This window comes from Amia ocellicauda, chromosome 21 (genome assembly GCF_036373705.1).
Source record: "Amia ocellicauda isolate fAmiCal2 chromosome 21, fAmiCal2.hap1, whole genome shotgun sequence".
NCBI classification, from domain to species: Eukaryota; Metazoa; Chordata; class Actinopteri; order Amiiformes; family Amiidae; genus Amia; species Amia ocellicauda.
This window is the reverse complement of record NC_089870.1, coordinates 20,677,673-20,699,130: the sequence shown is the minus strand read 5'-3', so window position 1 is coordinate 20,699,130 and position 21,458 is coordinate 20,677,673. Positions and strand designations below refer to the sequence as shown.

At 47.3% G+C, this 21,458-nt stretch overlaps 2 protein-coding genes across 4 annotated transcripts in view; one reads left to right on the top strand and one right to left on the bottom strand.

Annotated features, from left to right (window-relative positions):
• The first annotated feature begins 797 nt into the window (after window positions 1-797).
• Window positions 798-21,458, top strand: part of brf1b (BRF1 general transcription factor IIIB subunit b) — a 42,699-nt gene continuing 22,038 nt past the window's right edge. Inside the window, exons 1-7 of the mRNA XM_066694885.1 lie at window positions 798-1,027; window positions 1,760-1,980; window positions 4,334-4,414; window positions 6,470-6,643; window positions 12,853-12,884; window positions 14,194-14,266; window positions 20,908-21,057. Of these exons, the coding sequence (XP_066550982.1) occupies window positions 1,797-1,980; window positions 4,334-4,414; window positions 6,470-6,643; window positions 12,853-12,884; window positions 14,194-14,266; window positions 20,908-21,057 (694 nt within the window). The 5' untranslated portion in view covers window positions 798-1,027; window positions 1,760-1,796. The remainder of the gene's footprint in view (window positions 1,028-1,759; window positions 1,981-4,333; window positions 4,415-6,469; window positions 6,644-12,852; window positions 12,885-14,193; window positions 14,267-20,907; window positions 21,058-21,458) is intronic.
• btbd6b (BTB (POZ) domain containing 6b) lies at window positions 15,153-19,008 on the bottom strand. Of its 3 annotated transcripts, none has more exons than XM_066694888.1 (5): window positions 18,900-19,008; window positions 17,439-17,730; window positions 17,039-17,129; window positions 16,779-16,897; window positions 15,153-16,581 (listed from the first exon to the last, which is right to left on the bottom strand). In XM_066694888.1, exons 2-5 carry the CDS (start codon window positions 17,639-17,641, stop codon window positions 15,549-15,551), a joined length of 1,446 nt encoding a protein of 481 aa, XP_066550985.1. In that variant the 5' UTR covers window positions 17,642-17,730; window positions 18,900-19,008; the 3' UTR covers window positions 15,153-15,548. The 3 variants fall into 3 exon arrangements, with proteins under 3 accessions (XP_066550985.1, XP_066550984.1, XP_066550983.1); XM_066694887.1 differs by lacking the exon at window positions 18,900-19,008 and adding an exon at window positions 17,947-18,186; XM_066694886.1 differs by lacking the exon at window positions 18,900-19,008 and having other exon boundaries at window positions 17,439-18,186.

Here is a 21,458-nt window from a genome sequence, read left to right as displayed (position 1 = left end):
CTTATGGTTGGGAGAGACACTACAACTAAAACAGGAATAAATTCCCATCTTGTGTTTTGGTTCAGCCCAGCTCTCAGCTTTTTAATTGCTCTAATTAATTGATTGATTAAGTGGGTGAATTGAACACATCTCTCAAGGGTCACAAATGTTTGGTGGGTGCCATATTTTTATATTCAACATTCAAATTCTCAGCAGTAGAATAAACTGCTAAACCCTCACATGAGCCTGAGATACTAATTAAAGGCCTAATTAAATAATTGAGAAACCCTGTTGGAATAAAGAAGCCCCCCAAGACATACCTGTTCTAGAAACACATTGCATGTAATTTGCCTCCTCTACTAGATCAGGGGGGCAGCAAATAAACTTCTCAAAGCTGGGCTGGGAAGGACGTGCAGCTCTCTTCTGGGGGGAGCCCAGCTGCGGGCATCAGGGCGAGAGGAAGAGCACGGTCCTCTCTTCCTTTGATCTGTGTTGTGCTTCCGGCCCACGTCGCTGACGTCACTGACGTCCCTGAGCGCGCCGAACAGCCTCCCTCTGACAGGTCTGCGCTGGAAGAGCCGAAATGCGTGCGCACACAGGGGGGGCAATAGAAAGGTATTTAACAGTTGCTTCACGACCCCCCCAAAAACAAATAGCGATTCCTTTACGGACGTGTAATAACAACCAGAGATCGTCAGGTTTCAGTACTTTGTGTGCACCCGGTCATTTTAGAAAACACACGCTTCGATGTACACCGACCCGCACCCCCCCGCCTGGCGTCCGGTGGGCCGGCCCGGGGCACGCTTTGTGGGCGCACATGCGGACGGAGCGCTGGTGCAGTTCTGCGCACGGAGGCTGCGCTTGCAACGGAAAACGCGAAGCTCGGCGGTGAAGCAACACGCAGCAGCGCCGCGTCACTTTAGCTTTGGATTACGTCACGGGATCCGTAAGGCCCTCTGGACGGCGGCGACGCCTGGGTGTTTCCTGCCGGAGCTGCCCGGCTGTGCGTGCGGACGGGACGGGGACGGGGACTGCCCTTCTCCACACGGTACCTACACCCTCCGGTGTCGGCATTGAGCAGCAGCCCCGCAGACATACTCGGCGTGTTGTGTGTAATGATTGCATCTGCGGTGTCGGCGCCGATCCGTACGAGGGCTCTGACCAGCACTGTGCTGTACCGGCGCTGTTCACTGCCTTCATTTCAAAGTGCATTTGTTGCTGCTGATGCCGCACATGCGCGTCTAATGTACGCATTTGTTTCGTGCAAGGTGGTGCTTCCTGTGCATTTGACGACACTTTAAAACTCCCCTCTGTGTGACACCGCAGTGCCGGGCCAGTGTGTTTACATCGCGGCTCAGTGTCTGAAGGTGGCACACATGGGCACACATGGGCACGCAAAAGAGCTCACGCCTAGGTCAGGCAAACTCGCGTTTCACATCACAGACCTAAACAACATCATTGAACACGCCATGCACATGTCACATACAGACATAGGAGGCGACACGTTTGATGATCAGAGTTTATCTAATAGCTGCACATTAGGTTTAGCCTGGGCTGTCATTATCCACTCAGACAACTTGGTAAAATAAATCTAACTTATTTAAGAGGTTAAGTATTTACAGCTATTATACGATTTTCATTGTATCAATTAGAAAGTTATTCACAAGTTGATGTCTTAAATTTATGAACATTTCCTCTAAATAATAACATGGACAAATCAACTAATTGGCTCCTACAGTTTATATTTGTATTCACACAGTGGTGTATGTCTTGTCTGTAGGTTTCTCTGCAGGTGAGACCCTGTGCAGCCCGCAGCCATGAGTGCCCGAGTGTGTAAGAACTGCGGCTGCACCGACATCGACATCGACCAGGCCCGGGGGGATGCCGTGTGCACGGGCTGCGGCTCGGTGCTGGAGGACAACATCATTGTGTCAGAGGTGCAGTTTGTGGAAAACAGTGGCGGCGGCTCGTCGGCTGTGGGACAGTTTGTCTCTTCAGATGGTGAGTGCAGACCTGTATAACTACAGTACAGGCAGTGTGGGGCTCTGTGCACAGTGCGCTCTACAGTACAGGCAGTGTGGGGCTCTGTGCACAGTGCGCTCTACAGTACAGGCAGTGTGGGGCTCTGTGCACAGTGCGCTCTACAGTACAGGCAGTGTGGGGCTCTGTGCACAGTGCGCTCTACAGTACAGGCAGTGTGGGGCTCTGTGCACAGTGCGCTCTACAGTACAGGCAGTGTGGGGCTCTGTGCACAGTGCGCTCTACAGTACAGGCAGTGTGGGGCTCTGTGCACAGTGCGCTCTACAGTACAGGCAGTGTGGGGCTCTGTGCACAGTGCGCTCTACAGTACAGGCAGTGTGGGGCTCTGTGCACAGTGCGCTCTACAGTACAGGCAGTGTGGGGCTCTGTGCACAGTGCGCTCTACAGTACAGGCAGTGTGGGGCTCTGTGCACAGTGCGCTCTACAGTACAGGCAGTGTGGGGCTCTGTGCACAGTGTTGCCTACAGTACAGGCAGTGTGGGGCTCTGTGCACAGTGTTGCCTACAGTACAGGCAGTGTAGGGCTCTGTGCACAGTGCGCTCTACAGTACAGGCAGTGTGGGGCTCTGTGCACAGTGCGCTCTACAGTACAGGCAGTGTGGGGCTCTGTGCACAGTGCGCTCTACAGTACAGGCAGTGTAGGGCTCTGTGCACAGTGCGCTCTACAGTACAGGCAGTGTGGGGCTCTGTGCACAGTGCGCTCTACAGTACAGGCAGTGTAGGGCTCTGTGCACAGTGCGCTCTACAGTACAGGCAGTGTGGGGCTCTGTGCACAGTGTTGCCTACAGTACAGGCAGTGTGGGGCTCTGTGCACAGTGTTGCCTACAGTACAGGCAGTGTGGGGCTCTGTGCACAGTGTTGCCTACAGTACAGGCAGTGTAGGGCTCTGTGCACAGTGCGCTCTACAGTACAGGCAGTGTGGGGCTCTGTGCACAGTGCGCTCTACAGTACAGGCAGTGTGGGGCTCTGTGCACAGTGCGCTCTACAGTACAGGCAGTGTGGGGCTCTGTGCACAGTGCGCTCTACAGTACAGGCAGTGTGGGGCTCTGTGCACAGTGCGCTCTACAGTACAGGCAGTGTGGGGCTCTGTGCACAGTGCGCTCTACAGTACAGGCAGTGTGGGGCTCTGTGCACAGTGCGCTCTACAGTACAGGCAGTGTGGGGCTCTGTGCACAGTGCGCTCTACAGTACAGGCAGTGTGGGGCTCTGTGCACAGTGTTGCCTACAGTACAGGCAGTGTGGGGCTCTGTGCACAGTGTTGCCTACAGTACAGGCAGTGTAGGGCTCTGTGCACAGTGCGCTCTACAGTACAGGCAGTGTGGGGCTCTGTGCACAGTGCGGCAGTAGGAATTATAAGGAACAGCTCACAGAGCTGGCATCTCTACAAATATCCAACGGCCCCATTAGCAGTAAAATACAGTTTAAAAACAGCACTTAGTGCAGAGTGAATAAGAGTTAGTCTGTGGAGAGCTGCAGGGGGCAGTGGTGTCGGTTATCTTGCTGCATTTCAGTGCAGACGCAGCCAGGGAGATGTGTCCCCCACACAGAACACACTGGGTATTTATGGGTTAAATATTTACCATGTCCTTAATAAATGGGATTAAAATGGATGTTCACGTAGCAGGATTGATATTTAAAATACATTAAAATGGCTAAATGACACTGGTTTTGTATGCTGGGTTATATTGTGGTTCTCCAATGAAAACATACAGAAAGAACGTGTGAATCAGACGCTAAATAACCCAACACAAGGCAGGTGAGAGAAGTTCTGTCCAGAAACACAGGTTGTCGACTGTCTTCCCGCCACACCGTGATGCTCGTGTCAGACAGCACTGTGGAGAGGAGACGTCCTCTCAGCATGGACACTAGCGCACATTCACAAATCATTTAGAATAAAAGTATTGTATTCTTCCCCATTTAAGTTAATCAGATATTGAAGCTGATCTAAGTTAATCAGTGCTGTTTATATATGTGACCTGGCTGTGCAGCGGAAATGCGAGGAAACGTACTGGTCTATAATCATCATACCAACCTCAGTGGTTATGCATCCCTTTCAGCTTATCAGTGCATCTGATGTCGTTTTGTGTTTGCAGTGAGCATGTTTGAGCAGCAGGTGGTGGTAGTCTCTCTGCAGCTCCGCACCCTGTTTGATGAACTTTGCTGCAGAAGAACAATTGTTTAGAATAAAACTGCGCTCTTGTTTATTAAGCAAATGTGTGTATGTATACAATGGATGCATCTGTTTGTTTATTATAGATGAAGTGTTGTTGATGAGTTGTCCGTACCCGTGTGGTGACAGTGCTCTGCGTTTCTAGTTTCAGGGAAAGCTCCAGCCCTGGGAACAGGATTTCACACCAGCCTGGGGAAGGAGTCCCGGGCTCAGACCCTGCAGAACGGTGAGTCACCGCCAATCTCGCACGTCGTCTTTTCAGTCCTGCTCTGTGTAAAGCTGAGTTTTTGCACAGCGCTGTGAACTGGGACTCGGTGACTAGACCAGTGCAAGAGACAAATCATCAATAGAGCATCCAGATGTTATACACTCACCTAAAGGATTATTAGGAACACCTGTTCAATTTCTCATTAATGCAATTATCTAACCAACCAATCACATGGCAGTTGCTTCAATGCATTTAGGGGTGTGGTCCTGGTCAAGACAATCTCCTGAACTCCAAACTGAATGTCTGAATGGGAAAGAAAGGTGATTTAAGCAATTTTGAGCGTGGCATGGTTGTTGGTGCCAGACGGGCCGGTCTGAGTATTTCACAATCTGCTCAGTTACTGGGATTTTCACGCACAACCATTTCTAGGGTTTACAAAGAATGGTGTGAAAAGGGAAAAACATCCAGTATGCGGCAGTCCTGTGGGCGAAAATGCCTTGTTGATGCTAGAGGTCAGAGGAGAATGGGCCGACTGATTCAAGCTGATAGAAGAGCAACTTTGACTGAAATAACCACTCGTTACAACCGAGGTATGCAGCAAAGCATTTGTGAAGCCACAACACGTACAACCTTGAGGCGGATGGGCTACAACAGCAGAAGACCCCACCGGGTACCACTCATCTCCACTACAAATAGGAAAAAGAGGCTACAATTTGCACAAGCTCACCGAAATTGGACAGTTGAAGACTGGAAAAATGTTGCCTGGTCTGATGAATCTCGATTTCTGTTGAGACATTCAGATGGTTGAGTCAGAATTTGGTGTAAACAGAATGAGAACATGGATCCATCATGCCTTGTTACCACTGTGCAGGCTGGTGGTGGTGGTGTAATGGTGTGGGGGATGTTTTCTTGGCACACTTTAGGCCCCTTAGTGCCAATTGGGCATCGTTTAAATGCCACGGCCTACCTGAGCATTGTTTCTGACCATGTCCATCCCTTTATGACCACCATGTACCCATCCTCTGATGGCAATTCCAGCAGGATAATGCACCATGTCACAAAGGTCGAATCATTTCAAATTGGTTTCTTGAACATGACAATGAGTTCACTGTACTAAACTGGCCCCCACAGTCACCAGATCTCAACCCAATAGAGCATCTTTGGGATGTGGTGGAACGGGAGCTTCGTGCCCTGGATGTGCATCCCACAAATCTCCATCAACTGCAAGATGCTATCCTATCAATATGGGCCAACATTTCTAAAGAATGCTTTCAGCACCTTGTTGAATCAATGCCACGTAGAATTAAGGCAGTTCTGAAGGCGAAAGGGGGTCAAACACAGTATTAGTATGGTGTTCCTAATAATCCTTTAGGTGAGTGTATGTGCCCCTTTTCAGTGGTTGAAAACAACGTATTAAAAAATGTGCTCCGCGTGCTGGGACCCAGATATGTAGTGCCAAGCCGACCGCATTTCACCCAAAATGTGTTGCCTAAACTTTATGACGAAGTAAATAAGAAAAAAAGTCTCTTTATTAAATCACCAATAGGTTCAACAATTATTCACTGCACCCCCCCAAAAAAGTAAAAAAACACATTGAGGTATGAACCGAACCGTGGCTCAGAAATCGAGGTGTGAACCGAACCGTGGATTTTGTGTATCGTTACAGCCCTAATCTTTAATGATTAATATCTGATGAAGCATTTTGTTTATTCATATCAATCCGCCCTTATGATCAGGCCGCCTCTTGTAATGGTGTGTGTGTGTGTGTGTGTGTGTGTGATTGAATTAAGGCTGTGACTGAATGACTTTATTATTAATCTTGATTTCAAATTGTGGTCAGGGTGTGTTGATTTTGGTATTTATACTGATAGTTGTACTTTTTATTATGATTCAATACAGAATGATGTATTTCGGGCAGCCGGTTTGGTGGTTAAAATAAAGGGTTAGTTTGTTTTTCTATCCGAATGTGTGTAAGACTGTGAACGCTGCAGTGAATGACCTTTGCGTGGTATCGATCTGTGTCCATAGCGTCGCCTTTTCTGTGCCTCAAGACTGTGTCTGTCTTTATTTCAGGGAAAAGGCAGATTCACAACCTGGGCAACCAGCTGCAGCTCAACCAGCACTGCCTGGACACGGCCTTCAATTTCTTCAAGATGGCTGTCAGCAAGCACCTGACGCGCGGCCGCAAGATGGCCCATGTGATCGCAGCATGTCTGTACCTGGTGTGCCGCACGGAGGGGACGCCTCGTATCCTTTCCTCACTGTGACGGAGCCCAGGGGCTCAAACGCCCTGCAAACAAATTTCCCAGGTTGGCTTACGGTTCCACATTTCTATATTATTGAAATCAATCATTATTTTGCATGTTTGACTGGAGTATCGGGTCCTGTCCCCAGTCTGGAGAGTTTTCTAAGTGTCGATCATGACTGACTGTTCACATTTGACAGATGTACATCAGCAAAAGCTTTGTTAACGCAAGAAACATAATGGTTTAATAATAATAAAATCTTATTGGGACTGAAATTCAAGCTGGGAAATTTACAGTCCTTTACTGGCCCTGTGGGCTCCTAGGATCACATTAAAGAAATACTGTCCGTCACAGAGCAGCTTCCCCGTTTGTTCTGCTTCAGACCTGGGATAAATACCGTTTTAATCATATATTCTTGATAAAAATCTTTGGCAGACTAAGTATTTTAAAGTATTCAAGTTGTATTCGTTATTTTAAAAGTCGTTTTCTTTTCTCCAAGAAAACATTCATATCTGTGGTGATGCTTCACCCCTTACAACTAGGATGACAAGTTTAGTATTTCCTGTAAAAATTGTGATTTTAAAATATATATACAGTTAGGTCCATAAATATTTGGACAGTGACACACGTCCTCGTTTTGGCTCTGTACGCCACCACAATGGATTTGAAAGGAAACAATTAAGATGTGCTTTAAGTGTAGACTTGCATCTTTAATCTGAGGGTAGATACATCCAAATGGGGTGAACAGTGTAGGAATTGCACCCAATTTTATATGTGGTCCCCCAATTTTAGGGGCTCAAAAGTAATTGGACAGACTGACATAATCATGAATTAAATTATGAGTTTCAATATTTGGTTGCAGATCCTTTGCAGTCAATGACTGCCTGAAGTCTGAACCCATAGACATCAGCAGATGCTGGGTTTCTTCTCTGGTGATGCTCTGCCAGGCCTGCACTGCAGTGTCTTTAGTTCCTGCTGGTTCTTGGGCCGCTTTGCCTTCAACAAGTGAAATGCTGCTCAATTGGATTCAGGTCAGGTGGTTGACTTGGCCATTGCAGAACAGTCCACTTCATCACCTTAAAGTCTTGGGCTGCTTTCGCAATATGCTCCGGGTCATTGTCCATCTGCACTGTGAAGCGCCGTCCAATGAGTTTTGAAGCATTTGGCTGAATCTGAGCAGATAATATAGTCCTGAACACGCCAGAATTCATCCTGCTGCTTTTGTCAGCAGTCACATCATCAATAAATACAAGGAACCAGTTTTCTTGGCAGCCATACATGCCCATGCCATAACATGCTTCACAGATGAGGTGGTATGCTTCGGATCATGAGCAGTTCCTTCCCTTCTCCATACTCTTCCCATCATTCTGGTACAAGTTGATCTTTGTCTCGTCTATCTGTCCATAGGATGCTGTTCCAGAACTCTACAGGGTTCTTTAGATGTTTTTTTGCAAACTCTGGCCTTCCTGTTTCCTGTTTTACATCTTGTGGTGTCTCTTGATTATGAACATAAGACAGTGTCCAGTCGAGAGGAGGCCATTCGCCCCATCGTGCTCGTTTGGTGTCCATTAACTGATCAAGGATCCTATCCAGTCTGTTTTTGAATGTTCCCAAATTGTCTCTTCAGCCACATCGCTGGGGAGTTTGTTCAGATTGTGACTTTGACACAGATACGCCTACCTCCTGGAGGATGTTCTTGATCTGGCCAACTGTTGTGAAGGGGTTGTTCTTCACCAGGGAAAGAATTCTTCTGTCATCCACCACAGTTGTTGTCCGTGGTCTTCCAGGCCTTTTGGTGTTCCTGAGCTCACTAGTGCGTTCTTTCTTTTTAAGAATGTACCAAAGAGTTGATTTGGCCACACCTAATGTTTTTGCTCTCTCTCTGATTAGTTTGTTTTGATTTCTAAGGCAAAACTGAAGGCAAAAGAGCCCCAAGAACAAGCAGGAACTAAAGACACTGCAGTGCAGGCCTGGCAGAGCATCACCAGGGAAGAAACCCAGCATCTGATGATGTCTATGGGTCCAGACTTCAGGCAGTCATTGACATTGAATTCACGCAAGTTGGAACAGCCTGTGATTTCAATTGTTTACTTTGATTTTCGGTGTGAGTTTGACTCCAGCCCTCAATCGGTTGGTGATTTTGGTTTCCATTGACCGTTATGTCATTTTGTTCTCAATGAATTACACAATGTACTGTAAAGTTTTTGATCTTTAATATATTTCGTTCATCGAGATCCGATTTTTTGATTTTTAGCAGTGTACTTTTGAGCCCCTACAATTGGGGGACCACATATACAAATGGGTGCAATTCCTACACTGTTCACCCAGTTTGGATGTAACTACCCTAAAATTAAAGATGAAAGTCTACACTTAAAGCACATTGTTTCCTTTCAAATCCATTGTGGTGGCGTACAAAGCCAAAATGATGACAACTGTGTCACTGTCCAAATAAGTATGGACCTAACTGTACATAATTCACTCCAGATGAAGGTATTCAAAAGTCATGTGGTCTTTAAATGAATTGAAAGTGTGCGTACTACCCTAAATGGCTTCATGAGTTTTGTTTACTGTTTCTAGCTTTAAAGTCCTTTAAAGGCACATCTTTTTTTCGTCATGAAGTTAAGGTTTGCGGATCTTGCCTGTTTGTTTTTGTTTTACTGTTTAGTAACCACAGGTGGCGCTGTTGCTTTGTCTCAGTTTTGACATTTCACTATGAAGTCTCGTATTGTCATAAATTGCTTTTAAGATGTGATTGTTTGGTGACCTTAATCACGCTATATACTGAATCTATTTTTCTGATGTAGTTTTTGTTTGTTGAACTGATTCACTGAAGGCCTTTTTTGTGTGACTCCAGCTCTTTACAGTGGAAACTGCAGTATCTATGTGTACATTGTCGTCCATTGTGACTGCATATTTGGAGTTTGAAAAGATGAATGGGTCATTATAGGATTAGTTTTGGGTTCGTGAGTTGGTGTCTGTGGACCTGGCTGAAGGTTTACTGTTACACTATAGCCAGCGCTCATGAGGCACAATAGACAGGAGGCTGAGTCACTCCTCTGTACTTTCAGGCTTTGTGGTATGGCAGGCCTCTGTGTCTTTTAATTGTGTGTTGAAAGGGATCGGGTGTGTCCCTTGTTGTGTGCTTGGACATTGGAAAAGTGTTCGGACAGCTGCTCAGAGCAGGTTAAAGCACACAGGCCCTCTAATGAAGCTTCAGAGCATGTGCAGAATCCGTGACTGGTTAGCGGCTGAGTGAGTATGAAGTGAGGCCTGTGATCTGGTGGGATCTTCGCCCCGGTCCCGGTGTCTCGGTTTTCCTGCAGGCTGTCTGCTGTGTTTCAGCCCCCTCTCGTAACGGAGCCGGGGATTGGGAAGTTTGGTCAGCGTTTCCAATCTCTCCTCGCTGCTGCTAAATTATTCATATCAATCACATTTTTTGGGGCCCTTCTGTTTAATGTTCTCTCTCTTACCCGTTTAATTAAGTTTGTTCTAGGAAAGATGTTGTGGTGTAGAGGGTGGAGATTCAATTAAGGTTTCTTCGAGTGTAATGCTTTTGTTTTGTGTGTGTGTGTTGTATAGTCCAGTGGAAGTGCACATTTGGTCTCTGTATGAAATGCGCTTACAGTAAAACCTCCTATACATAATTGATACACAAGGCAACGCAGCTCCTGAGTGTGGACAGGCGGGTGGGGATCGTTATTCTTGTCCCTGGAGCCCCGGCACAATGCGGAAATGCGCGAGGGTGTGGTGTACCCAGGAGCTTGGGAAGGGTTGTGCTAATTCATTTATTTTTGATCCCGGCTGAAAGGAAGTCTGGCAGCTTGTCAGCAAGATCTCGGGCCCCCTCCCAGCCCCGAGCCGGGTGCACGCCCCCCCCCCACGACCAGCCAACCATGCCAGCTGCGGAGCAACCGGCTGAACAGACGCGCAATGAGAAGCGTGCCACTGTGGGCAGACCGGGGGTTTGGTTCAAGCCTGTGGTTTTCAAGGGCATTTGCATTTGATTGGAAAATTAAATCGCATTCCGAAGACTGTTTAATGATATAGAAAATTGAAATTAATTGACTTGGGATCTGCATATAAGTTTGAATACAGCTGATCAGAATTGTGACTGCTATTAGGAGGTGTCTGGCTAAGCTTTAGTCCTTTAGCATGATTGGGATAGAATAGGTAGATTAAAATAGCATGATCGGCCCTTTCTCTGAGTCCTACAGAGGGGTTCGAAAGAGATCCTTATGGGCAACCCTGCGTTTGATTATAATGAATATAGTTTTTTAATGGAATTAGTCAACTGTACTGGGGGGGAAAGGACTGATAACTTTAAACCACATTCTGTAAATTAACATGGGAATTATCTTATAGGGGTCAATTGTGTGGTGTAAATTTGTGTCCTTTAGGCCGAATAGAAAACCGATCCTGTCGTCTCTTGTCCCAGGGAGTTGGGGGGGAGCTATACATCTCTCCGATGGAATCTGACAATGTACGTACCTAAATTTAACTTGCGTTTCATTCAATTTCGGCAAACAAAGGTTTTCATTTATTTTGTTCCAAGTCGCAGCATTTGAAACGTCCACCCTCGGTTTCCTCGGCCAGATATAGACCTCTGGCTGAATGCGCATGTCGGAGATAAACCGATATCATTCCTGACCGGCGAGCTTAATTTAATGGAAAAACTGCACCGTGGTGGTGAAGAGGTTTATATGGGAACAGGGTGGAACTAAACCCTTTCCCAGCGCATTGTTTACTGGCCCTTATTCCCTAGAGGCGAATTATATTTAGCTTCATTGACTTCCTCATCCAGGAACTCTTCAGCTGAGGAAAATGTTTAAGTAATATTAAGGGTCATAACTCTAAGCTGAGAAGACTTCAGAACAATTAGACCAATACTCCCGGCCAGCACAATCATCGCTGAAGTTGCTTTAATATCGTTTTTTAACGCAGCGAGGCTAAATATACATATTCTTCACGGATACAGTGAGAGTCCCGAGGATTTGACACTTGCATTTCAGCAGCGCCCGGCTCTGGGGCTAAACTCCCCACGGTAGCTGTGTGGGAGTTTAGTGTCAAACTCTTCTTTTTTGTATTCCTTAAAAGTATATATGAAGGAACTTTAGATCCTTTGTAACGCCCCAAGGTGTTATTTTTTATTTATCGTCTTCCACAGTCTCTCCGTTGTCCTGCAGACTGGCTGCAACAGTCAGGTCACCTTAAAATATCTTCTGCCTGTGGGCAGACTTTCTCCTCTGTTGTGATCTGAGCTCCGGTTTATACCCCATCCTTTGCAGATAACGATCTCTTAACTGTCATCTGGGGACGCGGCCGTGACGAGCAGGTCTACAGCTCCGTGTCTCGCAGCAGCCACTGTGATCCGTCTTGGCACGGCTACCCAGCAATCAGATACAGATGTTTTGAATGAGATGTATTGTTGTTTGCTGCATACACAACCCGAGGTGCGATTGTTGGGGGATTTTGGTGTCGCAGTGACAAGGCCGACCCTGCGAAGATAACCACGATGCGTCTGGTATTGTTTATTGTCTACATTTGTAACATAATTAAGATTTGGCCGACGACGATGCTTCTGAATGTCTTACTTGAATGTTGGCTGTGCAGCTCCGCTCTGTCGTCTCGGCATTGGTAACCAGGCTTGGCAAGGCTTTGTGTTCCCAGATTAAATGTAGTGCTTCATTCTGTTCGTTTATCGACCGGGTCTCATTCTTCCAGGTAGGAATCGCTGTAACCCCCCACCCACACGCATGCCCTCGTAAACACACACATCATTAATTATACATCTAAAAAGCATAACATTTATAGGCTGATATCGGTTTGTGACCATTTTTTTGTTGTTGTTTGTTGTCCTTTAAAATAGTCCCGCTCAAAATAGTGCCGCTCCAATACCAATGTGCAGAACTGAATCTTTCTATTGTAATTGGACCTGTGAAGGACTAAGATATTAGGAATGGAAATGTGCAAGGTTAAGGATAGAAATGGATACAGATTTTAATCTCAAACTAAAGCTGTGATCAGTGTTTATTGACATGGAAAGGCTCCCCACATGAAGGATCAATTTACAGTAATCATGGTTGCACAGCAGGGCTATCTTCAGTGTATTGTTTACTAAATGTCTTTATTTCCACATCCACCCTACTGTAAGTCACCGATGTTGTGAAAGCTGCCCACGCTTAACTTATCTTTCCCCTAACCAGCCCACAGATATGCTCCTCGACCTGAGTGATCTCCTCCAGGTAGGTGCGCTTTTATTCCTCATTGTGCCCTTAAAACACATCAAAGAGCTTCTTAAATAAACAAGCCGACAAACAACAACGGGGGTGTCCATTTCACGTGAGGGATCGTATCAGTCGCTTCCCCCTTTGCAATTGAATTACCAGTAATATCCCTGTGACATCATCGCTGATAGCCCTGCGATATGATCGGTAACGTGCTTAAGACATCCGTGGGCACCATATGGAGGAGAGAAACAGAACACAACTCTTATCTGGACCTTTTAGCTGAGCTCTAACATGGTTATTCATTAACAGTCATTATAGGAAAGGCTTTTTGCGAGGATAATTCACTCTTGGCACAGATTTAAGATTAAAATATTTCCTTGTTGAATTATAGATCTTAAACCAGATTTCAAATCGGTGATGGACTCGCAATAATGCACATGAGGTACAAAACGCCTGCTTATTCATCGCAATAGACCTTTAATCAAGGAATAGATGTTTCGAACTCCAGTCTGAGCCGTCATCCGCAGTCTCCTTCAGTGGCCAGAGGTTTTATTAATTAAGTAGCTGCTGCTTTAAAGGGGACTCTTTCTGATGCCCTGAAGTATGCCATGTTGATGGAAAATAAGCTCCTGCGTTTTCCTACCCCGCCTCCCTCCAGATTCGGACGAGGCCCTGTGTGTAACGGCAGCTGCGGACGTATAAAATTAGGTTTACATTTGTTTGCCGATTTAATCCGAATAATTCAGTAGTGGGACATTTTTCAGAAGCACAGCTGGTGAAGTTTATTTTTATATTCCCAGCTGCGCCCTCAGTAACAGGATCAAGCTGCGGAGTAAAAGCTCGGCCAAGGAGGGGCCGAGAGCGCGACTATAAATATCCCATGAGCCCTCGGTCGGCGCAGACCTACCAGGCCAGTGCGTCGTGTGGGGGGTGCCGGATGCGATGACGACGACTCCCGAGACCCTCGATGCTGGGGTCGTGACCTCTGTGGTCTGAAAGGTCTCCTGGTTGCTTTCGGGTCCGGACAATTTGGGCAGGAATGCCGGCACCCGGTGTGGACTGGTTTTAGGTTACTGCGTCAGTCTATTGATCCGGTGGGAAAGGTTGCTCATTTCCTAATAACCCAACTCACCAAAATTAGATTGTGACTGATTTACAGGACCGGGTACGAGTCCAGAAACCTTTGACACCCATCCAGTTCAGTCCTGTCCAAGCCTTTGTCTTTATAAATTACTCCTGAATGTAAACCTGACCGCATCGGCGCTAATAAAAAAATTGCGTTTTGTCCGATTGTGTCTCTAACCCGTGCACTTCCTTTCGACAGGTCAATGTATATGTCTTAGGAAAGACGTTCCTGCTCCTGGCCAGAGAGCTGTGCATTAACGCTCCAGCAATAGGTAACGCCATCGATTTGCATTCCTGTTGACTTGATTTGTGAGACAGCTTTTTGATTCATGTAAAAGATTACATCCTCGTGAAACGTTGAGTGATTCATTTGACGTTGTCCAAAGGTACTGGGTTTGCCCAGGGTTTGCCCAGTGCCTTTGGACAATGTTAAATGGATTGCTCAGTTGTTTAAGACAAATCCTAAACTGACAGAGAGAGTGGGAGACTGAAATTGTAGCACTGAACTGCAGTACCCTTAAGGTAGCTTAGAGGGCGCTATATCACCAGAAATTAGGTGGGATATCTGTGGGTGGTTCTCCATTTCTTGTCGATCTTTAGGGGTTTCAGCTTGGCACCCATAACAGACCTGTTACACACACTTAATACACCATACACACCAACTTGTGTACGTTCTAATGAGCTTGACAACCAGGCAGTTGGCAGTGTAAAGCTGCCCTGTTACCAGCACCTATTTATAGAAAGACAGATCTACAAAGAGCATAAATACCCTGGTTGATGTCTGATGCATCACTTCTGCAATGAGCCTCTGTCTCTGTGGCGTTTAGATCAAGCTGGCAGTCCTTAAACACGACTGTATTTCATTGACGATGTCATTCCGTTACCATTTGTATTATAGGATGTTAATTGTAGCTCACATTGTACGACCAAAACAATTCTTTGAATAATTTGCAGGTGATTTGATCTTTGAAAGGCATAATGTGTAGCATAGAGCTGGGGGGCGAAACCCATATAAGTGAAGTTGTTGTGTTGGTCTATAGTAATCCTCTAACATGATTCTCACACACACACACACACACACACGTGTAGATAGATTCTCTACTTTCCTTGGCCCTTGCTGGGACGGTTCAGAATAAGAAATAACACCTGAGAATCCAGTCACATAAAAACTTTTATAGTTTGCAGTTCCAGTCGGCTGCGCTCTAATACAGAACAATTTTGTTTGTCGACCAGCTTCAAGCTGTCAACAAATCAGCATAATTTTATATACAAAAACACAATGCACTGCGGGGGACCTCCCACCAGCGGTGCGATACAACTCTGTACATACAACTGCATGCTGCAGCATTAATAATTAAGCCAAATATTCATTTTTCTCAATAAATAAAACCGAAGAGCATTCCTTCACTTATGACCGTCTGTCGGATTAACAGGCGTCGAGTGGTGCGTATTCCTCTCCGCTACGTCATTTTAAAGGCCATTTTTGTGTCGCTCTCCCGTGTGCTCGACTAGCAGTAGTGGAATGCGGTTCAAAGTCCGACGCGCCCCCGAGACTCATGCGTAGAAGACCAGCTCGGGAATCTGTCCCCCCTGCACGCCCGTCCCGTTGGTGCTGTCCGAGGAGCACTGGAACTGGAAGGTCACTTTGCCGCACTGCACCTCTGTCATGCCCTCCTGGCCGAAGTAGCTCAGCTCGTTCCCATCCAGCACGGCGCTCACGGTGTAGAAAGTGTCCTGCTCCACCTGCACCGGGTGCTCGAACCACACGGAGAACGTGCTGCTCGAGCCATCCGACACGAACTTAGTCAAGTTCTGGGCGAGGGTGGTGCCCTGCCGCTTGAGTTCGATCTTGACGCTGTACTCGGCCTTGCCCCCGCTTGAGCCGTACAGCCCCAGCCCGGCGATGAAGATGCGCTTGTCCACGGCAAACTGGATGCTGTCGCAGCGGCCGCGGTATCTCCACTGGTTGCTCCGGTACGCCGAGGACTGGAAGCGGTGGCAGCGCTGGGGCGTCAGGCCCTGTCTCTTGGCCAGCGGGAACTCCAGCTCGGGCTTGTTGGCCGCCGTGTACCACAGGAAGATGTTGTGCGTCTCCTCCAGGGTCAGGATGTCCGACTGCGCCGCCCCGTTGGCGAACTCCTCCAGGCTCATGCTGGGAATGCGCACCATGTACAGCGCCTTTCCCAGGACGCTCCTCTTGTTGCGCGTGGTGATGCCCAGCCCCTGCCTCTTGCACTCGGCCACGGCCCAGTTAAGGACCGCCTCGAAGACCACCGCCTCCTTGGTGTTGAGCGTCTCCCGGGTCAGGATGATCTCCAGGGTCTGCTGGTCGATCTCGCAGAAGCCCTCGGACCGCAGCGCCAGCTCGGCCTGCGCGTCGATCACCTCCCAGCAGCGCTGCGTCAGCTCGGGCTCCTCGAACAGCCGGCTCTGGGACAGCAGCACGCAGGCGTTCTTGGCCTCCAGGCTCGTCTCCAGGAAGGTGACGCAGGCCTTGGCCAGCGCTGGCACGATGTACTTCTTGGCGGCGTATAGAGTGGCCAGCACTGTGTCGGCTTCCAGGTCGATCTCATCGCTGTACATGTACCTGGGAAAGGGGAAATGTCAGCCTTCAAACATCGTTCTCCATGAAAAATGCATGGAAACATAGTATAGTTTTTAAATGTAGTGCATATATATATATATACACAATTATTCACGTCTTTAAAAGCTTTACAGTACTTTCTCAGTCCTAAACTAAAGAACAAACGTAATTGTTGAAACAAGGCTGGATATTCAACTTACTTTAAAAGAATAAGGAAAGCAGCAGGTTCCACATCTGGGATATTAATTTCCGATTTCCCTTCTGCCAGATCGCCATAGAACATGGCACAGAAAACTGAGCTGCCCACCGCCAGCACGTACTGCGAAGGAGAAGGAGAAGGAATTGAATAATGCAGAAATGACATTTTTTGTGTGTTGTCTTAATCGCAAGCGCTAGTGAAAGGTGCATGGGCAGGATTGTGCAACCTGCCTGGTCTAACACACCGGACCCCTGCTCTCACCTTGTGTGCTGGCACCTTTTGTGAAGCCCCGGGGGGACCCACGATGAAGTGTACATCCGCCATGAGTTCGTTGTTGAACATTAAGGCATTCCTGCAAACAGGGACAGGAAGGACAACACGCTCACTTAACCAGCAAAAGTAATCTGCACCCGCACGGGATTATCCTGCATTTAAAACGTGTTGCAGCTTTAAATCTCTTATTTTTACGGGCTGAAATCAATGCATATTCCCTAACTGTGCACTGTAGACTGATGTGCACAGATCTGCACTTTGCTCCTCACATAATTGCTTCAAATGTGCACAACTGCGGAAGTGGGTGCTATTACCGGTGCGGGTCAGATTATTAATAAGGTCATTTTATTTTGCATGCATGTGCAATGGGCAAAGAGGGCCGGGTTACCTCTCTCTGAGCGTGGGGTGGGAGGACTGCCAGTTCGCGGTCTCGACGTTGTTGTTGCTGATGTTCTGCTGCGTGGCGGCCGCCGTGCAGGGCGTCACTGTCCGGCTGACCTGGACGATGCTCTTCTTGGCCGCAGTCACTGTGGTGCCGTTACTGTGCGGGAGATTGGTGTTTGTGCTGGCAGGGTACAGTTCTGCAGCCATCTTCTTCTTCAGGGACAGAGTTACGATCTCATAGCATACTGGCAGCTTGCCGGGGTGCTTCACACTCTTTTTGGACTTTTTCAAGGTTTCTGGAAGCAAAAGGAAGAAAGTCAAACACTTCATGATCCGGCCATGAAGGCAATCGGCAGCTGTTGGCATCAGCGGGTAAAATGAATACAATGCACAGTTAGAGGCGAAAGCTTGCTAAGACTTTTAAATAGTAATAATCCAGTTACTGCAAACGCAAAGTGTCTTCTCCCGGGGAAGCGCCCAGTACGCACAGCGCGTCACGGCAGTGTACCGACCCTGTATGCATCTGAACAGCAACATCGAGATATCCGGCCGGCCGGGTGCATCCAGTTTTCACTTTAATCCGGACGATTTTCTTTTTCCTTTTCATCGCATCTTTATCGGAACAGCAGCGGTCCGCTTTTGAAAACGCACGCACCGCGGCGACGTGGGGACGGAGCCCGAAGGACAGATGTGTGCGAACCGCTGTACGCGCTGCCGCCGCCGTCCCGCACCGAGCTTTCTGCGGGGCTGCGCGTCCTCCGTGCGGGGCTGCTTAACCCGCGTCCCCGCCCCTCTCCCCCGCCACCAATCCGCTGCGCCGGGGCCTCCTACGTCAGCCGCCCCGGGCCGCCTCCCCCTCCGACAGCTGCTGCGGGTTACAACGTCACCGGCGCTGCGGCCACCGCTGCCGGCCGGACACTGCGCCCAGAGCCGCACTGTGCATTGCGTTCATCCCACTATACGCACATCTGCGCGAATGTGTTTTTATAATTGATTTATAGGTCAAGGTTGGTCACATCGCTTTAAAAGTTCGTGGAGACCCCCCTCGATATCCCGTTGCGCACATCACAATACTGGTTAATTTTCTCCGCACTACACTGGCTCCATCCCATGCATTTATGAATTGCACAATGTAAAGTGTATTGTATTGCGATGTTAAAATGGCACGACACGCACACGCCGCTCAGTTGGGAGTCCACTGCGCTGCGCTGTCCATTCAAATGCACAGTATTGCACATCAGCGTTGCTCTACAACCAGTCATTGCATTGGAGAGCTACCAGTTAGAAGAAAATACAGATACAAATGGCACGTTAAAGCATCTGACGTGACGAAGTGCATACAGAGTATATCCGAGCAGATCCTGCAAAGCGTCGGACTTGCTGTGGTCGACAGGCAGCCCAGCGGCGCCCTGCGCTACGGCTCGCTTTTCCGCAAACGCATGCATGTGCACAAGATTATCGTTACCTGCTTGCGACGAGTCCCTTTTACAGAGAAAAGGGGCATGAAGTTTTGTTTCGGGAAGCCTCCTCGGAGCCAGGAGCCATGTTAAAACTGGAAATGGGGTTGCGGAGGGGGCTGGGCTTGCAGTATCGAGTTACCAGCTGATCACCGACAGAGGGCACAGGCGCCGCCGCACAATGCGCAATCCGCCTGTGCACACAGCAGCATGGCAATAAACGGGCTGCATTGAATAAAGACAGGGACAAGGGTCGTGGGTTCAATCCCAGGTGGGGGACATGGCTGTTGCCAGACTGTGCCGGTAAAAACCCAGCTGTATAAATGGGTAATTGTATGTAAAATTCATGATATTGTTACACTTACACTTTGCCCTGGATGCTAAGAAGTCTAATGAAGTAGCTCAAACATAAACTAGTTATTTTGCAGCTTTACAGTCTATTTGTTACTATGTGTCTAGATCCAACACGGTAACATTTCAAAGATCACCACCCGTTCTTATTTAGTTCAATGCAATAATATTGTGCCTTTACTATACTTAATTCCCCCAAATGAGCTCTATTTTGCAATCCGTTTTACTCTAGGGTAGGCATTGTTCAATATTCGTCTTGCATACTTCTCCACACTTGGTTTAACTTTTATTTTCCTGCCATTTCCCTCCCAGAATACCATTAGTTGTATTAGTTCTCTATGGAGAATATATTAATCTTACTCCAGGCCAAAGCACTGTACATCCCTACAAGGGGTGACAGTTTTGTTGTGTAACTTCGAGAAAATGTGGTTGCATTTTAATGTCAGTGGCTTTAAGGACATGGATGGACAATGTTAAGGCCTGGTCTTCACTATTCCTGACTTCCTCTTCTGTTGTACCATGGAATGAGGGAGCAGGTGAGAGGGGCCGGGGGTCTTATTGAATCCAACAATCTAGTCGTCTCTCTGTCGCAAAACATAGTAAACATAGTACTTGCTCAATGTGTATTATAATGTGATACTGAAGGCTTGTCGAATAAGTTTCTCTTCAGGCAACCCGTCTTTTCGTCCGCATCGTAAACCGTCTCCGCAGTACAGAATGGAGGCATTGTTGTTTTTATTTGGCTGACATCATCGTCCTTTGTCCAAGGGCACTCTTACTCAGAGAGCGATTGTGTGAAGTCACATAGTGATAAGGTTACGTACTGTAGGGAGGTTTAACACAAATAATTGGAATACAGTACAAAACTGAAAGTGTTACACAGACAAACTGTGTCGCCTACATGTATGATTTATGTGGGAAAAGATTTCCTCAGAAGGAGCCTACCAGGTTGAACAATATGTCTTTTGTGCCCTCGATCGGGGCTCAGGGCTGTGTTTTCTCTTGGTCTTTTGTTCCTTTTTTTTTTTTTTTTTTTTTTTTTTTTTTTTTTTTACAACTTGCCAGGCCGCAGAATAGTGGCTGTTCCTGCAAAGCCAGCGCCATCTGGGTATTAATTGAGCCGGGTTTTGTGTGTTTAAGTAACGTTCGTTCTAACCGGCATTCTTCCCGTCTCCCGACGTTCGCCAAGGAAATGCGCTTGGGTCTGAACAGCAGTTCATTCTGAATGCTGTCCGTGCAGGTTTTGGGCTGAATAATCAGGAATTCGGCAGTTGATACGGGAAGTTCTCCAGTGCTGTGTGTCTGTCAGAGCTAGAACTGAATATTGTTATATTCAAATATATATAACCCAATCTTGAAGTTAAACGATGCATATTTGAAAATAGTGCTGCTCATATTTTTCAAGATTAGTTTAGCTGTATAAATTACCTTAAGGTAGTTTCCAAACATTTAATATAAACTTGAGCATCATTGATCCATAGAAGTTAAAATAATTGGTCAAATGAAAGCTAAATGAGTTTGATTAACATTCTTAAGCACTGCTGATGTGAACCGGTGACTTGAATTGATGAATTGTGTGTGGTTTTGTGGTTAGCCCTCTATTTGAACGGTAAATATGAACGTGCAGTCTTACTGCGGTGTCCCCCCGCTGTCCTGTGCCTCCAGACCCGTGCCTGTACATCCCTCGTTTCGCCCACATGCTGGAGTTCGGCAACAAGAACCACGAGGTGTCGATGACGGCGCTGCGGCTGCTGCAGAGGATGAAGAGGGACTGGATGCACACGGGCCGCCGGCCGTCCGGACTGTGCGGTGCAGGTACCGATCCTCGGCTTCACCTGACCTCTGACCTCAGCTACCGTTAAATCCAGAGCTTCCATTTCTCACCATATGGGGTCACGTGTCACGGGGTCAAAGTTATGTTAATCGAGCGATATGTGAGAAACCTTTCAAATGTAGTTACTGGAGTTCCTCTCACTCCTAGGGTGATGTCGTTATTGTTCATTGTGTTAATTAATTATAAAAGTGACCACTGTAACATGGAACCTATCCTTGTAACCAACTGAAACATAATAAGTCGGGTTACGTAACTGATTCCTTTCCTCACGTCTGCCTGTTCAGGAGGCTCAGCATGAGTTTGTTTTTCTAGTAATGTTTTTCACATTTAATAAAATAATGCAAGGAGGAAAAAAAAACAAGCACACTTATGTAACTGTCTC

Bases quoted from the DNA above. Each gene is read 5' to 3' on its own strand.
- btbd6b (XM_066694886.1), bottom strand. From the start codon at position 17,800: ATGCCAACAGCTGCCGATTGCCTTCATGGCCGGATCATGAAGTGTTTG. The intron at 17,130-17,438 runs GTAACCCGGCCC...CCCTGTTTGCAG, and splicing joins CACCCCACGCTCAGAGAGAG to GAATGCCTTAATGTTCAACA. The intron at 16,898-17,038 runs GTGAGAGCAGGG...TCTCCTTCGCAG, and splicing joins AAAAGGTGCCAGCACACAAG to TACGTGCTGGCGGTGGGCAG.